General features: G+C 38.2%; 1 protein-coding gene across 1 annotated transcript in view; it reads left to right on the top strand.

Moving 5' to 3' along the window:
• The window catches only part of SV2C (synaptic vesicle glycoprotein 2C), a 210,419-nt gene extending 187,464 nt beyond the window's left edge, over window positions 1–22,955 (top strand). Inside the window, exons 5-13 of the mRNA XM_063453613.1 lie at window positions 650–783; window positions 1,559–1,648; window positions 10,257–10,367; window positions 11,622–11,710; window positions 14,000–14,164; window positions 15,956–16,089; window positions 18,339–18,542; window positions 20,960–21,119; window positions 22,537–22,955. Coding sequence (XP_063309683.1) covers window positions 650–783; window positions 1,559–1,648; window positions 10,257–10,367; window positions 11,622–11,710; window positions 14,000–14,164; window positions 15,956–16,089; window positions 18,339–18,542; window positions 20,960–21,119; window positions 22,537–22,720 — 1,271 coding nt within the window. The 3' untranslated portion in view covers window positions 22,721–22,955. The remainder of the gene's footprint in view (window positions 1–649; window positions 784–1,558; window positions 1,649–10,256; window positions 10,368–11,621; window positions 11,711–13,999; window positions 14,165–15,955; window positions 16,090–18,338; window positions 18,543–20,959; window positions 21,120–22,536) is intronic.
• The last annotated feature ends 336 nt before the right edge of the window (window positions 22,956–23,291 follow it).

The following is a 23,291-nucleotide window of genomic DNA, read 5'->3' as shown; positions in this document are numbered from 1 at the left end:
AGGTAAGGGGAGGGTTATGGCTACACTATTGGTGTCTGTACTATCGGTGTCTGTACTATCGGTGTCTGTACAGTGTGCTAAGCTCTAAACCAATTGTTCCACTTTTAAGGCAGGAGATTCATTGGTATTGTGGCATGGGACTTCTATGGGATTAGTTTATGACATGTTTAAATCTGCATGTAAATGAGGTTTTTGAGTACTCCAGCGATATGTAGTTAAATTATAGGTGTTTTTGTGTTTTTACATTGCCTAATGAGTCAGGTAGTTAATCATGTCCAGATTACATTTTATTATGTAGGTTGGGATCATCAGTTATATCACTACTGAAAAATACCCTGAACTTTAATTTAGCAGTATCTTTGGACACAAAGAAGAGATACATGTTTGTTCTTCGTTACTGAACTGTGTTTATTAATGGCCAAACAAACATGATATCTGAAGAGAATAAAAGAGAACATCTAACTTTATGGCCTGTTTGTCAACGAGGGATAGGTTACCTAACTGTCAGTATATTTATTTTGGAACCAGTGCAACAGTGACTAATTAAAAAGATAAATTAAATTAATAGGTGCTGCAAAGTTCGTTGCATGAAACCGTTAAAATGCGATTTTGTTGATATTCCTGTATTTTTTTTTTTACCATTTTGTAGGATGGAGTTTCAGTATGGGATCTGCCTATCAGTTTCATAGCTGGAGGGTGTTTGTCATTGTCTGTGCCCTGCCTTGTGTTTCTGCCGTAGTCGCTCTCACCTTCATGCCAGAAAGCCCACGGTTCCTACTAGAGGTAAAAAGAAATCTGTTTACTTCTCATTAGGTGCATTTTCACTATTTTAAAATATCATGGTTTTAGTAACAGGAGATTTAAAGGGACACTATAATCACCAGAACAGCTACAGCTTATTGTATTTGTTCTGGTGAGTATAATCAGTCCCTTCAGGCTTTTTGCATCAAACACTGTCATTTCAGAGAAAATTCAGTGTTTACATTACAACCTGGGGACACCTCCAGTGGCCAGTCGTCAAATGGCTGCTAGAGGTGCTTCCTGGGGAAGTGCTGCACAGTGTGACTGACATTCAGTGTCTCCACCCTCTGCATGAAGACACTGAATTCTCCTCATAGAGATGCATTGATTCAGGGGCAAAGCCAGCAGCAGCAGACTGAAATAAAGGTTAGATTTTGCTTATTTAGGAGAGCAAGGGGAGGGGAGGAGGGGGCTAGATGGTGTTTTTAACACTATAGGGTCAGGAATACATGAAAGGATTTTGGTTAATTTATGAACCCAATTTAGGAATTGATGAGTTCAAAAATTGCTATACATTTTATTTGGATAAATAACTTAAAACTAATTTTTGCACGTCTACTATCCTGTCTATATTTAAGATACGTGAACTTGGTTTATAGAACAGCAGTTATATCTCCAACATATTGTCTATTTGTATCGGTTTGCCGTCTTCTGTTTAGCTCTGTTTACATCTTCCACCATGCTTAATGAGTGGCTGCACGCCTGTGTCACTCTTATTGATTGGAGATCAGTTATTGATTATTTATGTTTATCACAGGTTGGAAAGCATGACGAAGCTTGGATGATCCTGAAACAGATTCATGACACAAACATGAGAGCTCGAGGTCAGCCAGAAAAAGTCTTTACGGTAAATTCTACAATAGTGCAAAGAAACTATGGTAAAAATGGTAACACTTATATTAGCAATCTCCAAAATAAACTAATTACCATGGGCAATGAGATATGAATATAAAATATATTTTAAACCCCATTACATACAGCATGGGTAGCTCAGCAGTTAGTACTCATGTAGGTTCAGATCTCTGCAAGGTCAAATCAATGATCAGAGGTCAGCAGGTTGCTTTGCATAAAGATGACATTTACACTCCAGTACTCAGAAACCCAAATGTCCCTGATCCACAGCAGTATAGAATAAATAATGGCCCAGGCACTAAGGGTAATAGCAAAGACAGCAGCTTTATTGGTGCAAAAGCAACAATGTTTCAACCCTACCAGGTCTTTATCAGGCTTGATAACACAGTATGGTCGAAACATTGCTGCATTTGCCCCAATAAAGCTGCTGTCTTTGCTATTACCCGAGTGCCTGGGCTATTATTTATGCTACCTATCTGGAAGAGGGGCTTGGCCAGCCCTAGTCCGGGAGCACCTGGGTTCCTAAGTGAGTGCGGAATCCAGTTTGTCTCTAAAGCAGTGGCATGGCTGTCAGACCATAACTGTTCCACATGTAGGAGGGCCAATACAGGCATATCAGCTATGTCTCTAGGCTTGTGGCATGTATGGCATCATGCAAAATGCCACTGTGCCTGTGCTAGTAACAATATAGAGACCTACAGAAATCTAGGTTTAATGTATTCACATATTTCAATGTATACCGCGTTTACTGAATATTAAAACACCTAAAGTGGGTGTTCACTGAAGAATTGTTCCACAAAAATGCGTTACAATGGTGCTCTGTAGGATGGAAAAAACATTTTGAGAAGTCACTTATGGCATTTAAATATTTCACGATGATCTGTACACATTTATGTTTTCCTCATATTTTTACTGTAAACCAAACAAACAGAGTTGGGTTTATTTGTATCCAGCACAGCAAGATGAGACAGTACAATAAGAGCACAAAACGTGTCTGCTGTTGTCTCGATTTTTCCTTTTCTCCCAGTAACAGCTGAATTAATGGTTTGATAGATTGTAGGTAGCTCCTCGTTTAATTTGACACCATCCTCCACGTGATTAGCATTGTTATCAACTGAACTGAAGAGGAAATTAGAAAGGCTATTGTGGGAAAATCTTCCTGACAGCCTGCGTTGAGCTGGACGAGATGTGACAGCCCCTCTCATTCTAATTCTAACTCCATTCTCCTGTATTCATTAGATCAACTCTCTTAACCCCATAGGGGTCTTTGAATATTTTGAATAGACCCCTGAATTTGGCAGCCCAATTCAGTGCGTAGAGGCTGAGGTGAGGCTGAAGATAGTTATTGTTACTGAAGCGTCTATTGTTCTCCAGTTCTTGGAGCTTTGTCACCAGGAGCCCATGTCACCGGTGTACTCTCGCACTGTCACACAGCCCTGAGGTTTGTCGGGAATCCCATGGGCATGAAGGGTGCTCTCATAATGTGGGAGAAGGTACCTGTTTCCCACAGCCAATAATAGTAATGACTGTGGAGATAACTTGACAGCGGACGTTCTACCTTTTCCCATATTTTAAAAACGTTATACTTGACCAAGACGAAGTAGTCTCTAGTTCCAACGTGGTCAATATGAGTATCTCATGAAGAGTTTATCTTTATAAAAAATCCTATTAAAAGAACATCCCAAGCACCATAACCACTACAGCCTACTGTAGATGTTTATGCTACTAGGAGTCCCCTGGCACCCTTGGAAGGTAAGTAGTCATTAAAGAATAGTTTGATAACTAACTTTGACCTGCCAGACACCCACTGCCACGTCTTCCTTTGGCGGGACCCTAGTAGCTTGTCAAACTATTCTTAAAAGGAACTCTATTTAAAAAAAATAGTAGATCTACTCCTCCAAAAATATGCCGCTGTAATTTGTTTTGCTTGTTTTCTTTGGGAGTTTATGAAATCTTGGCTTGTAATAGCTGCAGCCCAGTTTCTGTGCATGCACACAAGCACCCCAATGTTTCCCTACGCGATAATAATGACCTCAGAAGGGGTCAGAGAAGGGGCAGTAATCACCGCTAGACCGTTCCACAGGGTGGAAGAAAGTAAAACTAGGTATTATTTTACTTCAGGGGGAGCCCATTAATTTAACTGTCCACTACAACACTCTAAATAAGAGGGTTCCTTTAAATCTTTACAGAGAGCCAGAGCCGCTTTAACACTGCCCAATCAAGGGATCTCTGATAGAGAAATATGGAAATCTGGTAAACACAAAAAGAACACTTATCAAAAGTAAAAACAAGAATGAATATTATTTCTCACTAAATCAGGATATTCAAATGAAAGCTCACAATAAATATTTAAACATTTTCTCTTCAAGGGACACTACCTTCACCAAAACAACTTTAGCTTACTGAAGCAGTTTTAGTGCATAGATCATGCCCCTGCAGTGTCACTGCTCAATTCTCTTCTATTTAGGAGTAAAATCACTTTGCTTATGCACCTCCCTGCATGTGATTTACACAGCCCTCCTAAACACTTCCTGTAAAGTAATATCTAATGTATATAGTTAATTTAGTGCAAATTCTGTTTAATTTAGAATTTCTTATCTCCTGCACTGTTAAGATTAAAATTAAATTTATAGAATTATGTGATTTTACTAATTTTATATTGGGGGACCTGCCTGACAACCCAGACAGAAAGTCCAAAGAATTTAATTTGCAAACCCTATATTTGAACCTGTAATTTTCCAAAACCCCATAAAACCTGTACATGATGGGTACTGTTGTGCTTGTGAGACATCGCTGAACACAAATATGAATATTTTAACGCAGTAAAATATTGACGATGATATAAATCGGTGAAATTACAGTTTCTGTGTAAAAAATGCAAAACACAAATATGAACATTAACGTGGGCCAGTGTTTGTGACTAAGTGGCTACTAAAAAAGACTGGATATACGCCATTTTGAATACCCTGGCTTGTATATTTTTGCAAATGGTATGCCATGATGAGGGTTATTTTTATTCCTGGGCTGACACACGGTCTCAAAAGCAACATAGACCTAGCAAACCAATCTGGCAAATCTCAATGTGTAGAAACTGAAAATGGAAAATCCCTGTAGCTTTGCAAAACTTGATAAAATCTGGTGTCCTGTTGCACTCTTGAGACATTCCTGAATGCAAATATGTGTGTTTTATTGCAATAAAAGCTTACATTATTATGACATTCACAATTAAAATGCCACGCAGAACTTGGAAATTAACAACATTTCTTACATAGTTTTTTATTTAGATTTTAATCATATTAAATTATGTTTCATATATAAATGTTTGATGTCAAACAAATGCTCTATTTTTCCTAAACAAAATGATATATAATAAATGTAGGTGCACTTAATATAAAAGAGGTAACTTATGGCTGAACAGACATATAGTTAAAAAAGCATGTTTGTTTTGGTTCAAAACATGTACATAAAGTTGTTTTGGTGACGACAGTGTCCCTTTAATTTGTAATTATCATTAAGGGAAAAATATAATACATTGTACCAAAGTGATTTTTCTTCTTAAACAGCATTTATTTTATTGTGTTTCTGAATTGATTTACATGTTAGCAGGCGTTACATTAAGAGGAGCAAAAAAAAAAATCTCACCCACGTAGGTCCTGTACTGTTTGAAAAAATGTCAATTTGCAAAGGGAATGAAATGATGGCACTTTACATTTCCATATTGTTATATTGCAGTAATATTGAGGATATCACTGGTACAAGGAATGCAAACAATGGGGTTAAATTACAATACAACATCAGAAACGAAATTCACGAACCATTTTACTGCCGGTAATGCAACTAAAGTCAGTGAACATTACTGAGATGAAACTGGGAATAATTAATGAAATATTAATTAATCTCACGATGTCGAGCTTGACGGGCTGATATTGCAAGGTTAATCACCGCAAACTGGCGTCTTTGTGGGTTTTTCAATTACATCAAGTTTGAAGGTTCAGCCAATACCTGCCGATAGATATGTAATTAACCCATTGTATTCCAAACTGACATTGCCCCGTGTGTATGTTTCTTTAAGGTAGTTAAAATTAACTTTTCATTTTTCATGCATATTTGTATTTATTATGTTATATTAACAGTGAAATACAATCCTTACTTTTATAGCGAGTTTATTACCTAAACACTACCAGCTAACCCAAATATTTGACCCGTAAACCAAACTCTAAAACTAACAGATAAATCTAACACCAAATGGAATGCCTAACTTTTAAGTCTTAGTCCACAGCCCAATTACTAAAATAAAATATAAAACAATGAATAGTTAATAATAAAATCCCACAGGTTGAAAAATGCATGCATTTAATTATGCCTTTTTTTTATTGGGGTATATCTAAAAACAGCTTGCAAAAGCTGTAGTTCTCTTGTCTGCAGCCTTTACAAATCCGCCCCTTGTAACCACGCCCAGACTTTCTTTGGCTGTCCAATCACCGACTTCCCAATGCAGTTCAATGAGAAGTATTTGCAAAGCAGGTGCTATGAGGATTTGCTGCCTCTTGAGTTTAGCTCCACTGATCTAAACCAACCCAGAGGTAACGTGGCCGACTACCTGCATGAAAGCCAGGTGGTTGTAACAACGTTAACCCCTTAAGGACCGCTGACGGTTCAGGACCGTCAGCGGTAAAACGTGCGTTTGGACCGCTGACGGTCCTGAACCGTCATAACGGTTTTGGGCTACTTACCTGATCGCCGTCGGTCCCACGGCGGCGATCAGCTCTCCTCCCGGTCCAGGGGGGTTGCCTGTCTGCCCGGGCAGCCCCCCCTCGGCAGATCAGGACCCCACGGCCATGTGATCACTTGATCACATGACCGCAATAGGGGTCTTTGTATCTGCCTGCAGGGGGACTGTCTGTGCTGACAGGCAGTCTCCCTGCAAGTAAAAAATCACAAATAAAGTTTTAAAATAAAGTAATAAGTGTGAAAAAAATATGTGTATATATATATGCTATATATACATGTATTATATCTATATATACCTATATATAATATATGTATATATATCATATATATATAATGTCACACTAAGTGTATTTTTATATTTATATATACATATATAATTATAAAAATACACTTATATTTAAATTACACACGAATATATACAATATATATAATAACTATATATATGGTATATATATATTATTATAAAATACAAATAATATGTTAATAAAAATAAATAACAAAAAATAAAAATAATTTTTAATAATTAAAAAAAAATTATATATATATATTCAGTTTTATTCTAACAGTATTTTGATATTGATATATATATATTTATATCAAAATACACTTAGAATGTAATGATATATATATCTATGTATAAATAAATAAATAAAAATAATACGAAATATACATATGTCCACATACATAATTACATAAATAATTTCATAAATATACACGTAGACGTCAAATATATAAATATGTATATATATTAAAATTCTACGTGCATATTTATGTAATATTTTTACCTAATTAAGTAATTTTAATGATTGCAATTTGAGGGACCTGCCTGCCAACCCAGGCCAAAAGTCCAGATAATTTAATTTGCTAGCACTGTGCTTAACCCTGTAACTTTCTATGACACCCTAAATCCTGTACATGGGGGTACTGTTTTACTCGGGAGACTTCGCTGAACACAAATATTAGTGTTTCAAAACAGTAAAACATATCACAGCGATGATATTGTCAGTGAAAGTGAAGTTTTTTGCATTTTTCACACACAAACAGCTCTTTCACTGAGGATATTATTGCTGTGATATATTTTACTGTTCTGATACACTAATATTTGTGTTCAGCGAAGTCTCCTGAGTATAACAGTACCCCACATGTAGAGGTTTTATAGTGTTTGTGAAAGTTACAGGGTCAAATATAAGGCTTGATTTTACTTTTTTTTTTTTTATTGAAATTTGTCAGATTGGTTAGGTTGCCTTTGAGAGCGTATGGTAGCCAAGGAATGAGAATTAGCCCCATGATGGCATACCATTTGCAAAAGAAGACAACCCAAGGTATTGCAAATGGGGTATGTTCAGCTTTTTTTAGTAGCCACTTAGTCACAAACACCGGCCAAAGTTAGCGTTTTTTTCATTTTTAACACACAAACAAATATAAATGCTAACTTTGGCCAGTGTTTGTGACTAGGTGGCTACTAAAAAAGACTGGACATACCCCATTTTGAATACCCTGGGTTGTCTACTTTAAAAAATATGTACATGTTAGGTGTGTTTCGGGGATTTATGACAGATAACGGTGTAACAATGTCACTATTGATACATTTAAAATATATATATATTGAAACAGCAATTTCCTACTTGTATTTATAGGCCTATAACTTGCAAAAAAAAGCAATAAAGCATGTAAACACTGGGTGTTTTTAAACTCGGGACAAAATTTTGAATCTATTTAGCAGTTTGTTTCATTAGCTTTTGTAGATAAGTAAAATATTTTTCAAGTAAAAGTCCAAAAACATGTTTTTTTTTTATTTTTCACCATATTTTATTATTTTTTTTAAATACAATATATGACATAATATAAATACTGGTATGTAAAGAAAGCCCTTCTTGTCGTGAAAAAAACAATATATAACTTGTATGGGAACCGTAAATGAGAGAGCGGAAAATTACAGCTAAACACAAACACCACAAAAGTGTTAAAACTGCTCTGGTCCTTAACGTACAAACATCGCAAAAACAGGCCGGTCCTGAAGGGGTTAATTTTAAAAAGTGTCAGTTTCTATTGAAATCTGAATGTTTTGTAAAATGAAAAAAAGAGGACACACTCTTTAAACATAAAACGTTTCAGCAAGGTAAAGTGCTTTAAGGATCTGGAGTGTCCCTTTAATGTATTTAGATTCTATTACTCTTTGCATATTTAAAGGGACACTATAGTCACCAGAACAACTACAGCTTTATGTTACAGCAATTACAATAAAAAAAAATTAACTCTTTTTTTTCTGTTGAGGTTTTTTTTTTGTTTTTTTGTGTGTAACCCTACACCTTTGAGATTTGATGTTTAATTAAGCATGTGTTGTCTGTTGTTACGGACACTCCACAGACTCCTATTGGATTACCTTATGTTAAAGTACCGAAGACGGTTCCTTCGGTATTTCTATTACTTATACCCATTTACACGAACCCCTGGGCTTACAAATTCGTGCATACGAACTCGGACCACCCGGCCCCTGGCATTTGCCCCAATTAACCCTGTTGACCTCAGAAACAACCGAACGGACGACCACCGGGAGGTTGCGGTTTGCGGTTAACCACAACCTTAATTGACTACTTCAGGGTGGCCTCGTTCGTCGACTATTTTCACCGTATCCAAACTCCCGAACGAGGACCACCTACACCCCGGTGTGTGTCCGTAATTAGAATGCTGAGGCTGCGGTTAACCGCAGGCTAATTGGTCCCTTCAGGGCGGTCTACATTCGGTTCCCGAAGGGGTGGGACAACCAGACAGAGAGCGGTATTCGTGCAGCTAGCTATCCATGTTTGGTTCCAGGAGTTTTGGAACCGATACCCGCTCGCCTATCCACCAGCAGAAAAAATGGCCGCCATCTCGTGTTCGGGACAACGAGACACAAAAAGACTTATATCTCAGAGACTAGCCATACCGTTCGTGAGGTCTGAGCGCTATTCGTCTATCTGATGCGCTCAGACCCAAGCTATCTAACGAATGGTAGAATATAAGGGGTATTTCATAAATTGTTATAAATATATATTTTATTCTGTTTTTACCTGTTGGAAATGCACGTGGGATTCTGGGCACTTGGAGATAATTGAATTGCCATAACTGTTGGAATCATTATCTCCAAGCTGGTTGGGACTATTTCAAACGACGCAGTGTATTGTCATTGGTCAACTGTATGTATTGTCCCTGTATCCCATCAGGTCCAGAGGGGGCTGTCCCTGGACCTGGGATTTTGCATAAATAACGCTAACCCTGTGCCATTAAAGCCAGTTCGTGTTTGACCTTCAAATCGCAGCCTCGACTCGTTTTGTGGGAACCAGGGTATCCTAGCTATACTAGAGCTAGTGGGATTGCTTTGTATTCACAGGACTCTGGTGGTCTGCTGTACGGAACAGCGCTTCTCTCTCTCTCCAGCTTTCCTATGAGACTGGCTGAATGCGTGCGCGGCTCTTGCCGCGCATGCGCATTCAGGTGGTGACGGAAGAAGAGGGAGGAGAGGAGGAGGGGAGCTCCCCGCCCAGCGCTGGAGAAAGAGGTAAGCTTAACCCCTTCCACCCCCTAGAGCCCGGCAGGAGGGGGACCCTGAGGGTGGGGGCACCCTCAGGGCACTATAGTGCCAGGAAAATGAGTATGTTTTCCTGGCACTATAGTGGTCCTTTAAATAGGCAACATCCAACAGGTTAGGGGCAAAGTTAACAGAGGGGCGGGATCATGTTTTAGGGGTGGAGCCTAGTTGGCTATCATTTAAAAATTCACAGGCCGCCACTTGTAAAGGACCCTATTACAAGTCACTAGGCCCTCCCAGGCAGTTTTCTATGTGCTGAATGGCCTTTCCTAATAAATCTGTTTTTTTATTTTTTTTATTTCAGGTTCAAAGAATCAAGACTCCAAAACAAATAGACGAGCTAATAGAAATTGAATCAGACACAGGCACTTGGTATCGAAGGGGCTTTGTCAGAGTTCGCACTGAGTTATATAGTGTAAGTGAGATACAAATGAAAACTCTGGATATTGCAAAGTGGTATTAGAGCATATTAAATACGTGTAAACACAGATCTCTACCACGGAGGGTCATTATGTAATTACCCTACACACTACCAAACTGCTACAAAGCTGTCGAGAAATGCAGATTTTACTAGTTTTACCTGAGCTGGGTTAGTTAATAAAGTGACAATTCAAAGTGAATTTTACATCTAAGGCCAGATTAGCCGACGGAATGCATAGCTGAGAGAATTATTCAAGTTCGGCTATTTTGAACATGAATTCGATATTTACATTAAATTCTCAGTTTAGAGAATAACCCGGCATATGAAGAAAGAGAGAGAAAAAGATAGAGAGAGACAAATGGATACATAGACAGACAGACTGACATGCATTTAGAAAATGTGACATACAGATAGACAGATTGCTACATGCACACAGGCAGAGAGGTAGATGGACAGACAGGTAGAAAGAGAGATAGATAGACAGACTGACATACAGAAAAAAAGAGAGATAGACAGACAGACAGACAGACAGACAGACTGACATACAGGAAGAAAGAGAGATAGATAAACAGGCAGATTGTGAATGTAATGGACTATAGACAGGTGGATAGACAGGTTAAAAAAAGTCATATAAGACAAGAAATGAAACCGGCATAGATTGATAAAGAAATGATTAGATAGATAGATAGATAGATAGATAGCGGAACAGACAGATCTACATAGTGCTTTGTAAGTCAATAAATGAGGGGAAGAAAGATGAGGCATTTGGCAGCAATATGTAAATTAGGATCAAACGATTAAAAGGGAACTAACATTTTCATGAATTTACATAATTAAATAAATCTGAAAATCACCTATAACTTATGTTAACTGTTAAAAGAGTTTAAATGCAAAAAATATATATCCCGCCTCTTCTGGTCCACATTGTTACAGATTTTGATTAATTCAGCACCGCTTACTGTTTAGTGAGTTGGCCCCTAATAAGTACATGCAAATATCGTCTCTTTAATGCTGAAACTGGGATAACAGCGAACCCTGACTCAATGTATAATAATATAGACCGGCAGTCATTGGTCTCTCCCACACTTATGCTATTTCTGCTTCATTTTGCAAATTAATTAAAACGAAAGCATGTAATTACACAGCCCCCTAATTACTGTTATCTCTGTCTGTCATGTGATGTATTATATTATGATGTAGTGTATCATTTTGCTGACATGCCTGTTAATGTTGTACGTTACTTTACAGATTTGGTTAACGTTTCAGAAGTGCTTTGATTATCCTGTCAAAGACAACACAATCAAGCTTACAGTGGTGTGGCTCACTCTGTCATTCGGGTGAGACTTTATTTATAAGATTTTTCCAGAAAAATGCTAGACTACGCCTTTAAATGGAGAATTTATAGAATGGACACTGTGTATAAAACCTCCATCATCTTTCGAGCGTTTTAAAATGTTCCCCCAGATGCTAGGTCTATTTTTTTATTTTTGGTAAGCTTCTAGATACACTTATGAGCTGCAGATGAAAAAATAAAAGTAAAAATGTATTTAGTGTGAAAAAAAGCAATTTAGATTTTTAGTTTTGCTTGTGTTTACATGCAATGTTTTTTTTTTATTTTTTTTTTACTAATTAGTATATATAACCCCATGTAAAGAAAACAAGCGTGCATGTTTTCCTACGGGGTAAATTACAAAAAAACAGCTTGTAAAAGCTCCAGACCTGCTTTCTGCTGCATTTGCAAGGCGTTCACTCTGTGCTGGGTAAATGGCCAGTAGGAAGCTTCTCAATGAGAAGCATCTGTACTGGAGCTCCGATTGTGCGTGCGCACATACAATCGTCGATTTCCAATGCTTCTCAAAGAGCTGTAGTACAGGGCCCTAGCCCCATGTGCTTGCCACATCTGAACAATGCTTTTCTGATGTTTTGAGTGATAGCCAGGGAGGTGTTTCTCCTCCCAATTATAAAAGTGTGTACATTTATTTAACATATTCACAAATTGCACTTTTGTTAAAGGAACACTCCAGGCACCCATACCACTTCTGCCCATTGGAGTGGTCTGGGTGCCAACTCCCACCATCCTTAACCCTGCGAGTGTAATTATTGCAGTTTTTATAAACTGCAATAATTACCTTGAAGCGTTAGGTCCTCCACATGGTGGGGGAGGAGAGTAGGCGGAGCGCTGGACTCTGGTAAGTCTGGACATCGGCGCTGGACATGTTTAAACCCTTCTGAAACATGGGATGGTGGGTAGGAGGGAAAGGGGCACTGCAGGGTCCTGCAGTGCCAGGAAATGAATGTTTTCCTGGCACTGGAGAGTCCCTTTAAAGTGTTTCTCCAATCACCATGACCCATTTTGCTTTTAGCAGTGGTTATGGTGGTAGGAATCTGTATGCGCATAGTTTCTGCTTAAAACACATACAGAGATATTTGCGCTTTGGTACTAGTTACACTCCTCAGTCCCCCAAGCACAGTCACATAGTTACACGATAGAATTGTTATATAGGTCAAAAAAGTATGGCATGTTCAACCTGTCACAAATGTGTTCCCTTTGTTGATTTTAAAGTGGACAATAAAACGTTGGTTGTCAGTGCATCATTATTCATAGTTTAGCAATTAAACCCTTAAATATGATCATGGCTACTCCTTCCCTGAAAATAATCCCGACCCCTCTGGGGGGTATTCTGACTGTGAAATCCGGATATTATTCTCAAACTTTATCAATGGTCATTTTGTAATACCGCATACAAATTAGATGGGATATGGAAAATGTGAATAGCGTTTCTGTATAAAAACCCTTAAATCAATTATAATTGTGCACTCTGTTTATTATCAGTTCTGTAACTAAATGGAATGTACTGTAGACTGGATTTCTAACTAAATAATAGGAATTCACAGCCAAAAACTGAAATACAACAGTAATTAGACAGAACTGACAGCTGCCTGCTTGCAATTCCAGTTTAACCGAATTTCAATCATTTGGTTGGATTGGATTTGCAAGCAGACAGTAGCCGGTTCTAGTACAATCTATTATAACAGAAAGCTGTCATTACCACCAATTTAGGAACGAACTCCACGAAAGAAATGATGAACATCACAGAGACATCCAAAATAGCCCAGTAACTAAACACATGTATTAAGGTTATTACATGCATGTCATATTATTTGTGTTATTTATATTCATTACATTCCTGTTATTTTATTATAAATGTCAGCTGGCTGCTTGGCTTCCAGTTATCATTATTATGTTATTATTTATATAGCGCCAACAAATTCGGCAGCGCTTTACGGCAAATGCTGTGTACTCCTTCTATAGATCCACTTACAAAAAGCAGCTGAATTTATTTTGTTAATTTATCTTCTGCCAGATTTGCTCCAAGTGAAACCAATATAACATTGGTGTTTGATAGATGTATCCATCCTATATATTTTATTTGATTTCTGTGTGAGAATTGGGTATTTTAAAGCAGACCCTATATAGTATATATGAAACGAACGCCTTTAGTTGACAACACAACATTGTAACCAGATTGGTCTTTAGTGAATGTGAGAATTGCAATTTGGTTAGAATTCTGTTAACTCGACCTCACCGTAACAGCCTATAATGCGTGCATTCTGTGTTGCTGCAGGTATTACGGACTGTCAGTCTGGTTCTCTGATGTTATTAGACATCTCCAGGAAGACGAATACGCCTTAAGGGTGAAAAATTTCAACGGCCAAAATATCTCCAACTACGTCTTCAACTTCACATTGGAAAATCAGAACCATAAAAATGGGGAGTTTGTCAATGACAGGTAGTTGGTTCACTACTCATTTATTTGCGTTTTTTTTACGTTTTTAATTGAATATCAGTTTCTCTGTGTCACGGCAGTAATATTTAGGGAATCGGTGGGCATGTCTCTATCTAAACAAACTGTTGTCTGTTTTATGTATGTTCTACGTGACGTGTGTAGTGTTATATTACGTGTTGTGTATTAGCTGGGCCGTAACTACAGGTATGCTCTAGAAACATGAGGATATTTGCTAAACCATCCATTGCCTTCCAAGGTACGTCCTATCTGAGTGAGCATTCAGCACACTCTGAGTAAGCACTCCCCTTTGTGGATAAGGCGAGAGCTTTAGGTGAGGGAGTGTTCATGTATGCTTGAAGATCAGAACATCGTAGCATACAGTCCGATTCACTAAACTGTGAGCAGACACAATATTACTCCTGTCAGCTAACAGTTCCACTCATCACATGACTGGCAGCATGGTTTGGGCCGATATACATCCCATAACCCCCTGCTGAGAATAAGTTCCCTTCAACCCTCCCCCAAAGACCAAACTAAGAGGCTCCTGATTGGTGGAGAATTTGTTTGGTCTGGAGGATTCTTCGTTTTACTTCTAGCTGCAGTGAATTCGCTTTCCAAGTTATCAGCCACATATGTTTGTCGCACACAGTACTTCCCAACACCAGACAAACTTGCTCTTACAAAGTATCAGTAAATGCCACTATTCCCCTATTTTGTCCTAAAATGTGCAATTGCTGCCAGCTCTTCGCGATATTTTGGTTTAGTGACTGACTTGTGTATTTAGCCATTAAGCATTAGGTTATGGTTTTGGTAACTTCATTTTGCTCAGTTTTAAAGGGACCCTCCAGACCCAAGAAAGTTAGATTTTAATAGGCAAAGATTAGATTGAAGATTCATTACAGTCTGCACAGCAATTCATCCAAATTTGGTCCCATCGGGCAATCGGACGAATTTACAGATTCCGAGCCGTTGTGTGCCTGAATGACAAACCAAACAAACTATGCATTGCCAAACATGCTTGTTTCAGTTCCCAATTCAGCGTTCCACTGTGGCGCCAAAAAACCTATTGATTGATGGGGGAAAAAAGCTGATTGATGGCTAGGGAACAGTCACTAAATGTTGATTTATTCACAGATCGAGATTAGCAATAGAGGGAATAAAAGGAGGAGCAGTTCTGAAATTCTGCCAAGCTGAACCGACATTTGGTCATGATACCGGTGTCCTGGAATATGTTTTATTTTTTTGGAAAGATTGTTCTGCCAAGAGCTGACTTTTCTTGCCCCGCACACGTCGAGCAGCGATTAACAAGTTATCAGAGAAGCTCGAGAAGTAGACAAAATACCCAATTGGGGAATTTTCCCAAATCCCCTATATTAGCCTACATCTTGTAATTCAGTTTCCAATTCACTATTATCCAATGATGGTCCTTTTCTGTTTTAGTGATCTTCCGAATGTTGTACGAGGAACCTGACTGCTTGGGTATTTTCCTGTGATATTTTCGTTTGCCATGTTTGTTCTTTGTGATTTTCACCAAATTAAAGATGTATTCATTCATATACAGTGTGTTGTGCAGAGTTGACAACTAACTTTTTAGTTGTAGTAGTTTAATTAAGCGGAGTAAAAAAATATATTTCCCTTTGATGGAGGTTTTTCTCCAACGTTTGTGTATTGTTTGAAATTGTACACATTGTTTGCAGGTTCGGAGAAACTTGCAGCCTTATTAAAAGTAAGAATAAAAAGTGATGTTTTTTCTGATCAATGTGTTTGATAACAGAAATGCCATTTATTGGACAGGTTCATCTCGATGAAGTTTAAATCTGTAGTCTTCCAAGACTCTTGGTTTGAAAGGTGTTACTTTGAAGACGTTACATCACTGAACACATACTTTAGAAACTGTACATTCATCGATTCTCACTTTGTCAATACAGGTGAGATTGTGATGTTTTATGTTAATTTTCTTTATACAGTTTTCTCCTTTGAAAGGGCACTCTGATAACCATAACCACTAATATGTGCTGTAGTGTTCATGGTGCCGGGAGTCACATCTTTTGAACTGTTACCTGGGTAACAACCAACTGCTCGGGTTCCCAGTCAATCGCCATCCAGTCCCTCCTTTTGGATAAATGTATCCATTTTGTCCTAATTATGACTTGATATATTGGCTGAGCAAGACTTGTTGGCGGATGTTCTCAGTCAATTCATTCTGTCCAAAGACTGCCGTAATTGCTCATGCAAATAGGGAACTGAAACGTCTGCAACAGCAAATATGAATGGGAGCAAGAATGTGGGGTCCCAGAGGGTCCTAGTAAGTGCCAATCCATTAGAAAAGTTTGGCTCTTAACATTGGGATGACACTTAGGGACTCCTGGCAACATAATACTACAGTGGGGTGTAGTAGTTATGGTGCTTAGAGAACCCCTTTCAATGATCATGTTACTTACAGGTACAGATAAGCAAGGCAAGTACCTTGGTAACTATAATTCTGATCTTAGAGTGTAAGCTCACTTGGCCAGGGGCCTGTTCAGCTACTATTAACTTCTGTCAAATGTGGTTTAGTAGAATTGTTTGTATTGTTTTGCCTGTTTTACAGTGCTACAGAATACGTTGGCATTATAAACATAATTGTAATTGTCATTATATGTAGCCTAGATTATAGTAAAAAACATTTAGTTCATAAAGTGCGTAATAAATAATTTGTAACAACTAATGTGACGTACAATCGGTAACTGGGAGTTGATACGGGCGTGTATTATGTCCAATATAGAGTATGAATATAGTGACATCTACTGGTAGTATTCATTATTAATGTTCTACACATCGCACAGAACCTCCAAACTCAGAATTCTCAAAACGTACATGAAATAAAAAGAAAATAAAACATCCAGCAATATTAAGTAATATATCAAATATATTGTTGGCAGACATAATTGATTTACGACAATATCAACTCACTTTACATCCTCCTTTGATCAATAAGTTTACTACCATTGAGCTAGGTAATAACATTGATAATCCTGACGCGGGCATACTTTAAATTTAGTGAAAGCTAAAATGTATCCCATGTGGTTAAATAGTTTCATATTATTATTATCAGTAGACTTATAATCATCATCATTATGTCCATGATCAGTTAATTAAAGGAAACCTCTAATACCATAGAACGATGTTCTTTTTAATGAAGTGCCTCGTTGCCCCTCTGCCAACTCTAATATTCTAAGAGTGTGAGAGTTCCATTGAAACTCTAGGTTTATTGAACTCCCCATATTGCTATGCGCATGTTTCACTGTGAGGTTTATGGGTTTGATCTTCCGCTGTCGCAACACAAACCCCAAAACTACTCTTTGCATTATATGAATGGTGATCACATTATTGGGGGTTTTCTTGGGACATACCCAACATTTTGCTCTACAGAAGAGGTTGTGGGAGAATTAATGGTAAATGATCACACCCTGGGGTTGTCACAGTCCTGGTTTGGGCCTGAGTGATGCACTTTCTGAAATACAAAGCCGTTGTGAAGCAAGGATTGTGTCAAACTTTACCCCTATTTAAAAAGGTGGGGACGGATTTAGTTTACGTACAGTGAACATGAGAGGGACACACAAGGCATTAAGTGACTTAACACAATATTGGAAAAGACCTTTGTTGGTCGAAACGTTGCGTTGCATTTTGTTACATTAAAGCTGCATACGGCTTAAAATTTGTGCCTGTGATCTTTTCTTCTTTTAACACAATATTGGGGCACTACAGGTGCATATCTACCACTACAATGAAATCAACATCCTTGTCTATTTAACTATAAGAAAATGTGAAATTATAGTTTTATAGCAATATAGATGTTTCATGAAATATAATGATACATGTGTTTAGGTATATTTCATTCATGTTAACGAGTCAGGCAATAACCTGTGTAACTATTAGACAAAGTGTCCTGTGGCTATCAAGGCAGTATATGAGCAATTCTGGGGAAATCTGTCCACTACATTAATTATGTCTGTACATGCAGCTTGTCTGTTTATTGTGCACCTCCAATGATAGTGCCTGTTCTCACCTGCGATGATGTCCCAAAGTACCTACACATCATAAAGTTTAACTTTTTGGAAAAATGTTTCCAGATATACAGTATTTTCTCTTTAAATTGATGTAAATATCTCTGGATTTATTTGGTTGATTTCCCCAGATCTCGAGAAGTATAAGTTCACTGACAGCAGGTTGGAGAATTGCACGATTGAGCATTCTAAAGTCGGGTGTCAGATTACTTTTGATGACGACTACAGTGCCTACTGGATCTACTTCGTAAATTTCTTGGGGACGTTGGCAGTTCTTCCAGGAAACATTGTCTCTGCTCTTCTAATGGATAAGATTGGGAGATTAACAATGTTAGGTATGTTACCAGTGTATCCAAAGTAGACATTAACATTATACTTATAGCTTGTTACCTCTTCCTTCCTAACAGTGTGTATACCTTTGGTCAGTGTTGCCATCAGAGAGGTGTAATCCCGACACCTGTAAGGGACCCAGGATATATAGATAGAGAGAGAGAGAGAGAGAGAGAGAGAGATTGAAACACACACACAAATAAGGGAAATCATAGGGGGTACCAGGAAACTCTTAGCCTTTACCTTCAGCGGCTTGTCCTCTCATTCTCGTGAGCCCGGGTTTCAGAGCATTGACGTGGATTACTACAGCAACGCTCTGATTCCACATGGTGCCGGAGCTCGCGAGAATAAGAGGACCAGCTGCTGGAAGTGAATACAGAAACACACAATGCATCCCTTACACACACATACAGAAACAGTCAATGCATCACACACTTAGAAAAACATACTACGCCGCCCTCTTACACACACCTAGAAACACTCAATGCATCCCTTTTACACACTGAAACACACAATGCTTCCCTCACACAGAAACGCACAATGCATCACACACACACACAATGCATCCCTCACACACACACACAGAAACACACAATGCATCCCTCGCACACACAAACTCACAATGAATCACTCGCACACAAGCACACATTGCATTTCCCTAACAAAAAAACACATTGCATTCACTATACATACACACATTCTTGCTTACACAGACACACACTGCATCCACTACACACACACTACATCCCACCCTCTACAATAACACACAACACCGACCCTACACACACACTCCACTCCCTGTGAGTGGACTTAGGGCTGTTTCCTGTGGGCAGTCTTGGGGGGAGGGCCCACGGGGCCCAAGCCTTGAGCTGTGTGTAAGGGGCCCCATGGTAATCTTTTTATTGTAAAATATGAAATCTGGCTATACATTACCTTGATATATTCTCTGCTCCTGTTTTCTGTGTAATGCTGAACTTTCCAATCTTTGGTTTTCAATTTAATACAATTCGGTGTTTAGTGAATAAGGAATGTATGGAACCTTCAATAAAAGATACAAAATAGTAATGGTGCAGTATATCAGGCAAATAAAAGTGGTTAAAACTTTATAAAAGACTAACTCACACTTTGCAGAGCTACTCAGAGCTCTGCCGTATAGCGCCTAGACGGTACAATCCCCGTCTCGGGATGTCAAGTGATGGTGCAGTGCGCGGTCCAATCCTCCACAGTAGTATATGGAAAAAAATATAGAGATAGGATCCAATAGTATAGCATGTATTGCAAACAGTGTTGATAAAAAAGGAAAAATATCCTACTTACAAATTTTGGAGCAAATATCTTGCTCTAGTATGTACAGCATACGGTGGTATAATCCCCACCAACGGATATAAATCAGGATGCAGGAAAATCAGGAACAGCAGATAAAATAGTAAAAACTATAGCTTTATTTAGAGTATAAAATATAACAAATATATATAAAATCAATAACTTAACGCGTTTCGCCCAGTCTAGGGCTTCTTCAGACTGGGCGAAACGCGTTAAGTTATTGATTTTATATATATTTGTTATATTTTATACTCTAAATAAAGCTATAGTTTTTACTATTTTATCTGCTGTTCCTGATTTTCCTGCATCCTGATTTATATCCGTTGGTGGGGATTATACCACCGTATGCTGTACATACTAGAGCAAGATATTTGCTCCAAAATTTGTAAGTAGGATATTTTTCCTTTTTTATCAACACTGTTTGCAATACATGCTATACTATTGGATCCTATCTCTATATTTTTTTCCATATACTACTGTGGAGGATTGGACCGCGCACTGCACCATCACTTGACATCCCGAGACGGGGATTGTACCGTCTAGGCGCTATACGGCAGAGCTCTGAGTAGCTCTGCAAAGTGTGAGTTAGTCTTTTATAAAGTTTTAACCACTTTTATTTGCCTGATATACTGCACCATTACTATTTTGTATCTTTTATTGAAGGTTCCATACATTCCTTGTTATAGGACTATTTGTATGTATACGATTTTATTATTACTTGTACTGTTTGGGCGCGGTTTACCACTATTTTTCTTGTTTGTTTCACTATTCTGAGTAGGCATTGGGAATTCCTGCTCGGTTCACTGCTGCCCACCTTTAGTTTATTTAGTGAGCGCCTATTTCTCTTGTTTTTTACTGTTTAGTGAATAAGCCCTTATGGTTCCCCTCTCCGTCATAACCATTTTTCATGGACCAAAACTGTCATGTTCATTTAGTTCACTATAACCAAGCACATCATTCATAGATCCAAACACTCTGTTCGGAGTCACGGGAAATCTTATATCACCTGTTTCATACTGAGTACTGTACCTGGTCAGCCACAGTACAGGTGTCTATTTTCTAATGGTGCACTATTGGCGATTTTGTTTTTTTTACACAGGAGGTTCCATGGTGCTCTCTGGGATCAGCTGTTTCCTGCTGTGGTTTGGTACCAGCGAGTCAATGATGGTTGGCATGTTATGTGTTTACAATGGCCTTACTATTTCTGCGTGGAATTCCTTGGATGTGGTTACCGTGGAACTCTACTCCACCGACAAAAGGTAACATGAACCCCAACTGCATTCTACATAGACATTGACAAAGTCCACCGAAAATGCTTCATAGTCTCAATATGATTAACAGAACATGGTTTTATTAAGGGAACACTATAATGTTAGGAATGCAGGCGTGTTCTAGTGCTTATTTCTATACCTGGACCCCCTAACTGAAATAAATTGATATTACTTACCCTGTTCTCAATGCCTAGACTCGGCACGAGCAGCAGCAGCTAGCTCTGCCTCCCATGTTGTCTTCCTGTAGCCTGACTTCTGTCTACGAGGAGCATCACAAGTCGTTTGAAGTCTTCGTGCAATGTGTGAGGATGGTGATTGTCAAATAAATGAGTCGGACTTGGTTGTGTGTGAGAAAGCTCCATCTAGTGGTTGTCTGAAAGACTGCCACTAGAGGTGTGTTTAGCCCTGTAATGTAAACATCGTGTCTCTTTAATCAATCGAATTCTTCCATTCTTGAATTGTTTAATTAATTCAGTGTACAGAAGATTCTCACACTTGTATCTGCACTGTATTTCTGCATGTGCAATGTATAAATGGAATTTAACACTCTTTAAAATGAAATTAACCTGCATGTACAATGACAGGTGCTGAATGGAGTGACAATTCTCCAGACACTATAACCAATGAGGATATGGTTAGAGTGCCTAATCAAAGCACGTTTCCCTAGATTGGTGGTTTTATTTATAACATATCCAGGCATCGCCAGGGCATACGTACTTTGAAGAGAAGAAAAATAAACTTTGTTTCTTCTCCTCTCTTTATGCTGACACGTGCAAAGGCAGATGATTAAAGGGAGACTCCAATGCCCAAAATAAAAAGAGAAACTCCCAATAAAAAGGTCTGTTGTCTGCAGCCTTTGCGACCCCTCCCTTCTTTCCCCGCCCAGACTTTCTGTGGTTGTCCAATCACAGACTTCCCAATGCAGCTCAAGGAGATGTTTTTACAAGACAGGTGTTCTGGGCAATTGCTGCCTCTTGAGTTTAGCTCCATTGGCCTAAACAACCAGGAAGGAACAGGACCTATTACCTGATCGACAGCTAGGGGGTGTAACCAGGTTCATTTTTAAAAATGCCAATTTTTATTGAAATTTGCACTTTTTAAAATTGAAAAAGGAGGGCACACTCTTCACACAAAGCACACCAGCAAGCTAAAGTGATTTAGGGGTCTGAAGTGTCCCTTTAACAGCGAGACAAGATTGAAGCACTTGCGGGTAGAGTGAAATATAGCAGTGTGGATTTCTACATTTAATTTTAAAAATGTATCTTAAATATACAGGGTTAGTAAATATAATATAAAACAGCATGGTAAGTGACAGTTTAAAAAACAAACCTAAATGGAATTATACACAATAATGTCAAATAAATGTATTGAGATCTTCCTTTTAACATTCTATTTTTTGTTTCAGGGCAACAGGTTTTGGTTTCTTGAATGCTCTATGCAAAGCAGCGGCTGTCCTTGGAAACTTGATATTTGGTTCCCTTGTGGGAATCACCAAAGCTATTCCAATCCTGTTGGCCTCCACCGTTCTTGTATGTGGCGGTCTGGTAGGACTTCGACTTCCTGACACAAGAAACCAAGTCTTGATGTAAATGGAAACAAAAGCCATTGATGATACCTATTTTGTTTTTCCTGCAAAAATCCTGATAGTTTCATCAAAAAAAACCATGCCAACATTAAAAAACAAAAATCAAAACATAGATGTTCTTCTCACTGTGGTATATGTTTAGACCTTACGCCTGTTAATGTTGTACTGTTTAGTTTTTTTGTTTTTCAATACTTTTTGTTTTAAACGTTTCAATCAACCATTGTCGAGCAATGTTTTTTTTAAGACTATTTTTTTAAGAAAATTCACTATTCGAACTGTTCATCATTTTGGAATCGATAAACCCTTTTTATCTTGCCTGAGACTTCCCTAAAAACAATATAAATGCCAAGTTAAACTAAGCATTACAATGCTTTTTCAATTGAATCTTTGGACTATTGTCTTGAAAAGAATTCTGTAATAGAAGGTAAATGATAATATTTACCTACATTTGCACTGTTGACGATGCTGTTACAGTGATGGTTTAGGAGGTGTAAGCCACCACATTTCATGTCGTAATTTGCAATGTGGAATGCCCTAATGTTATGTCTCTGCATCCTTCTCTGTCTGTGTGTGGT

Source organism: Pelobates fuscus, chromosome 5 (assembly GCF_036172605.1).
Source record: "Pelobates fuscus isolate aPelFus1 chromosome 5, aPelFus1.pri, whole genome shotgun sequence".
NCBI classification, from domain to species: Eukaryota; Metazoa; Chordata; class Amphibia; order Anura; family Pelobatidae; genus Pelobates; species Pelobates fuscus.
Note: the sequence above shows the minus strand (reverse complement) of the source record. Positions and strands in the feature narration are given on the sequence as shown.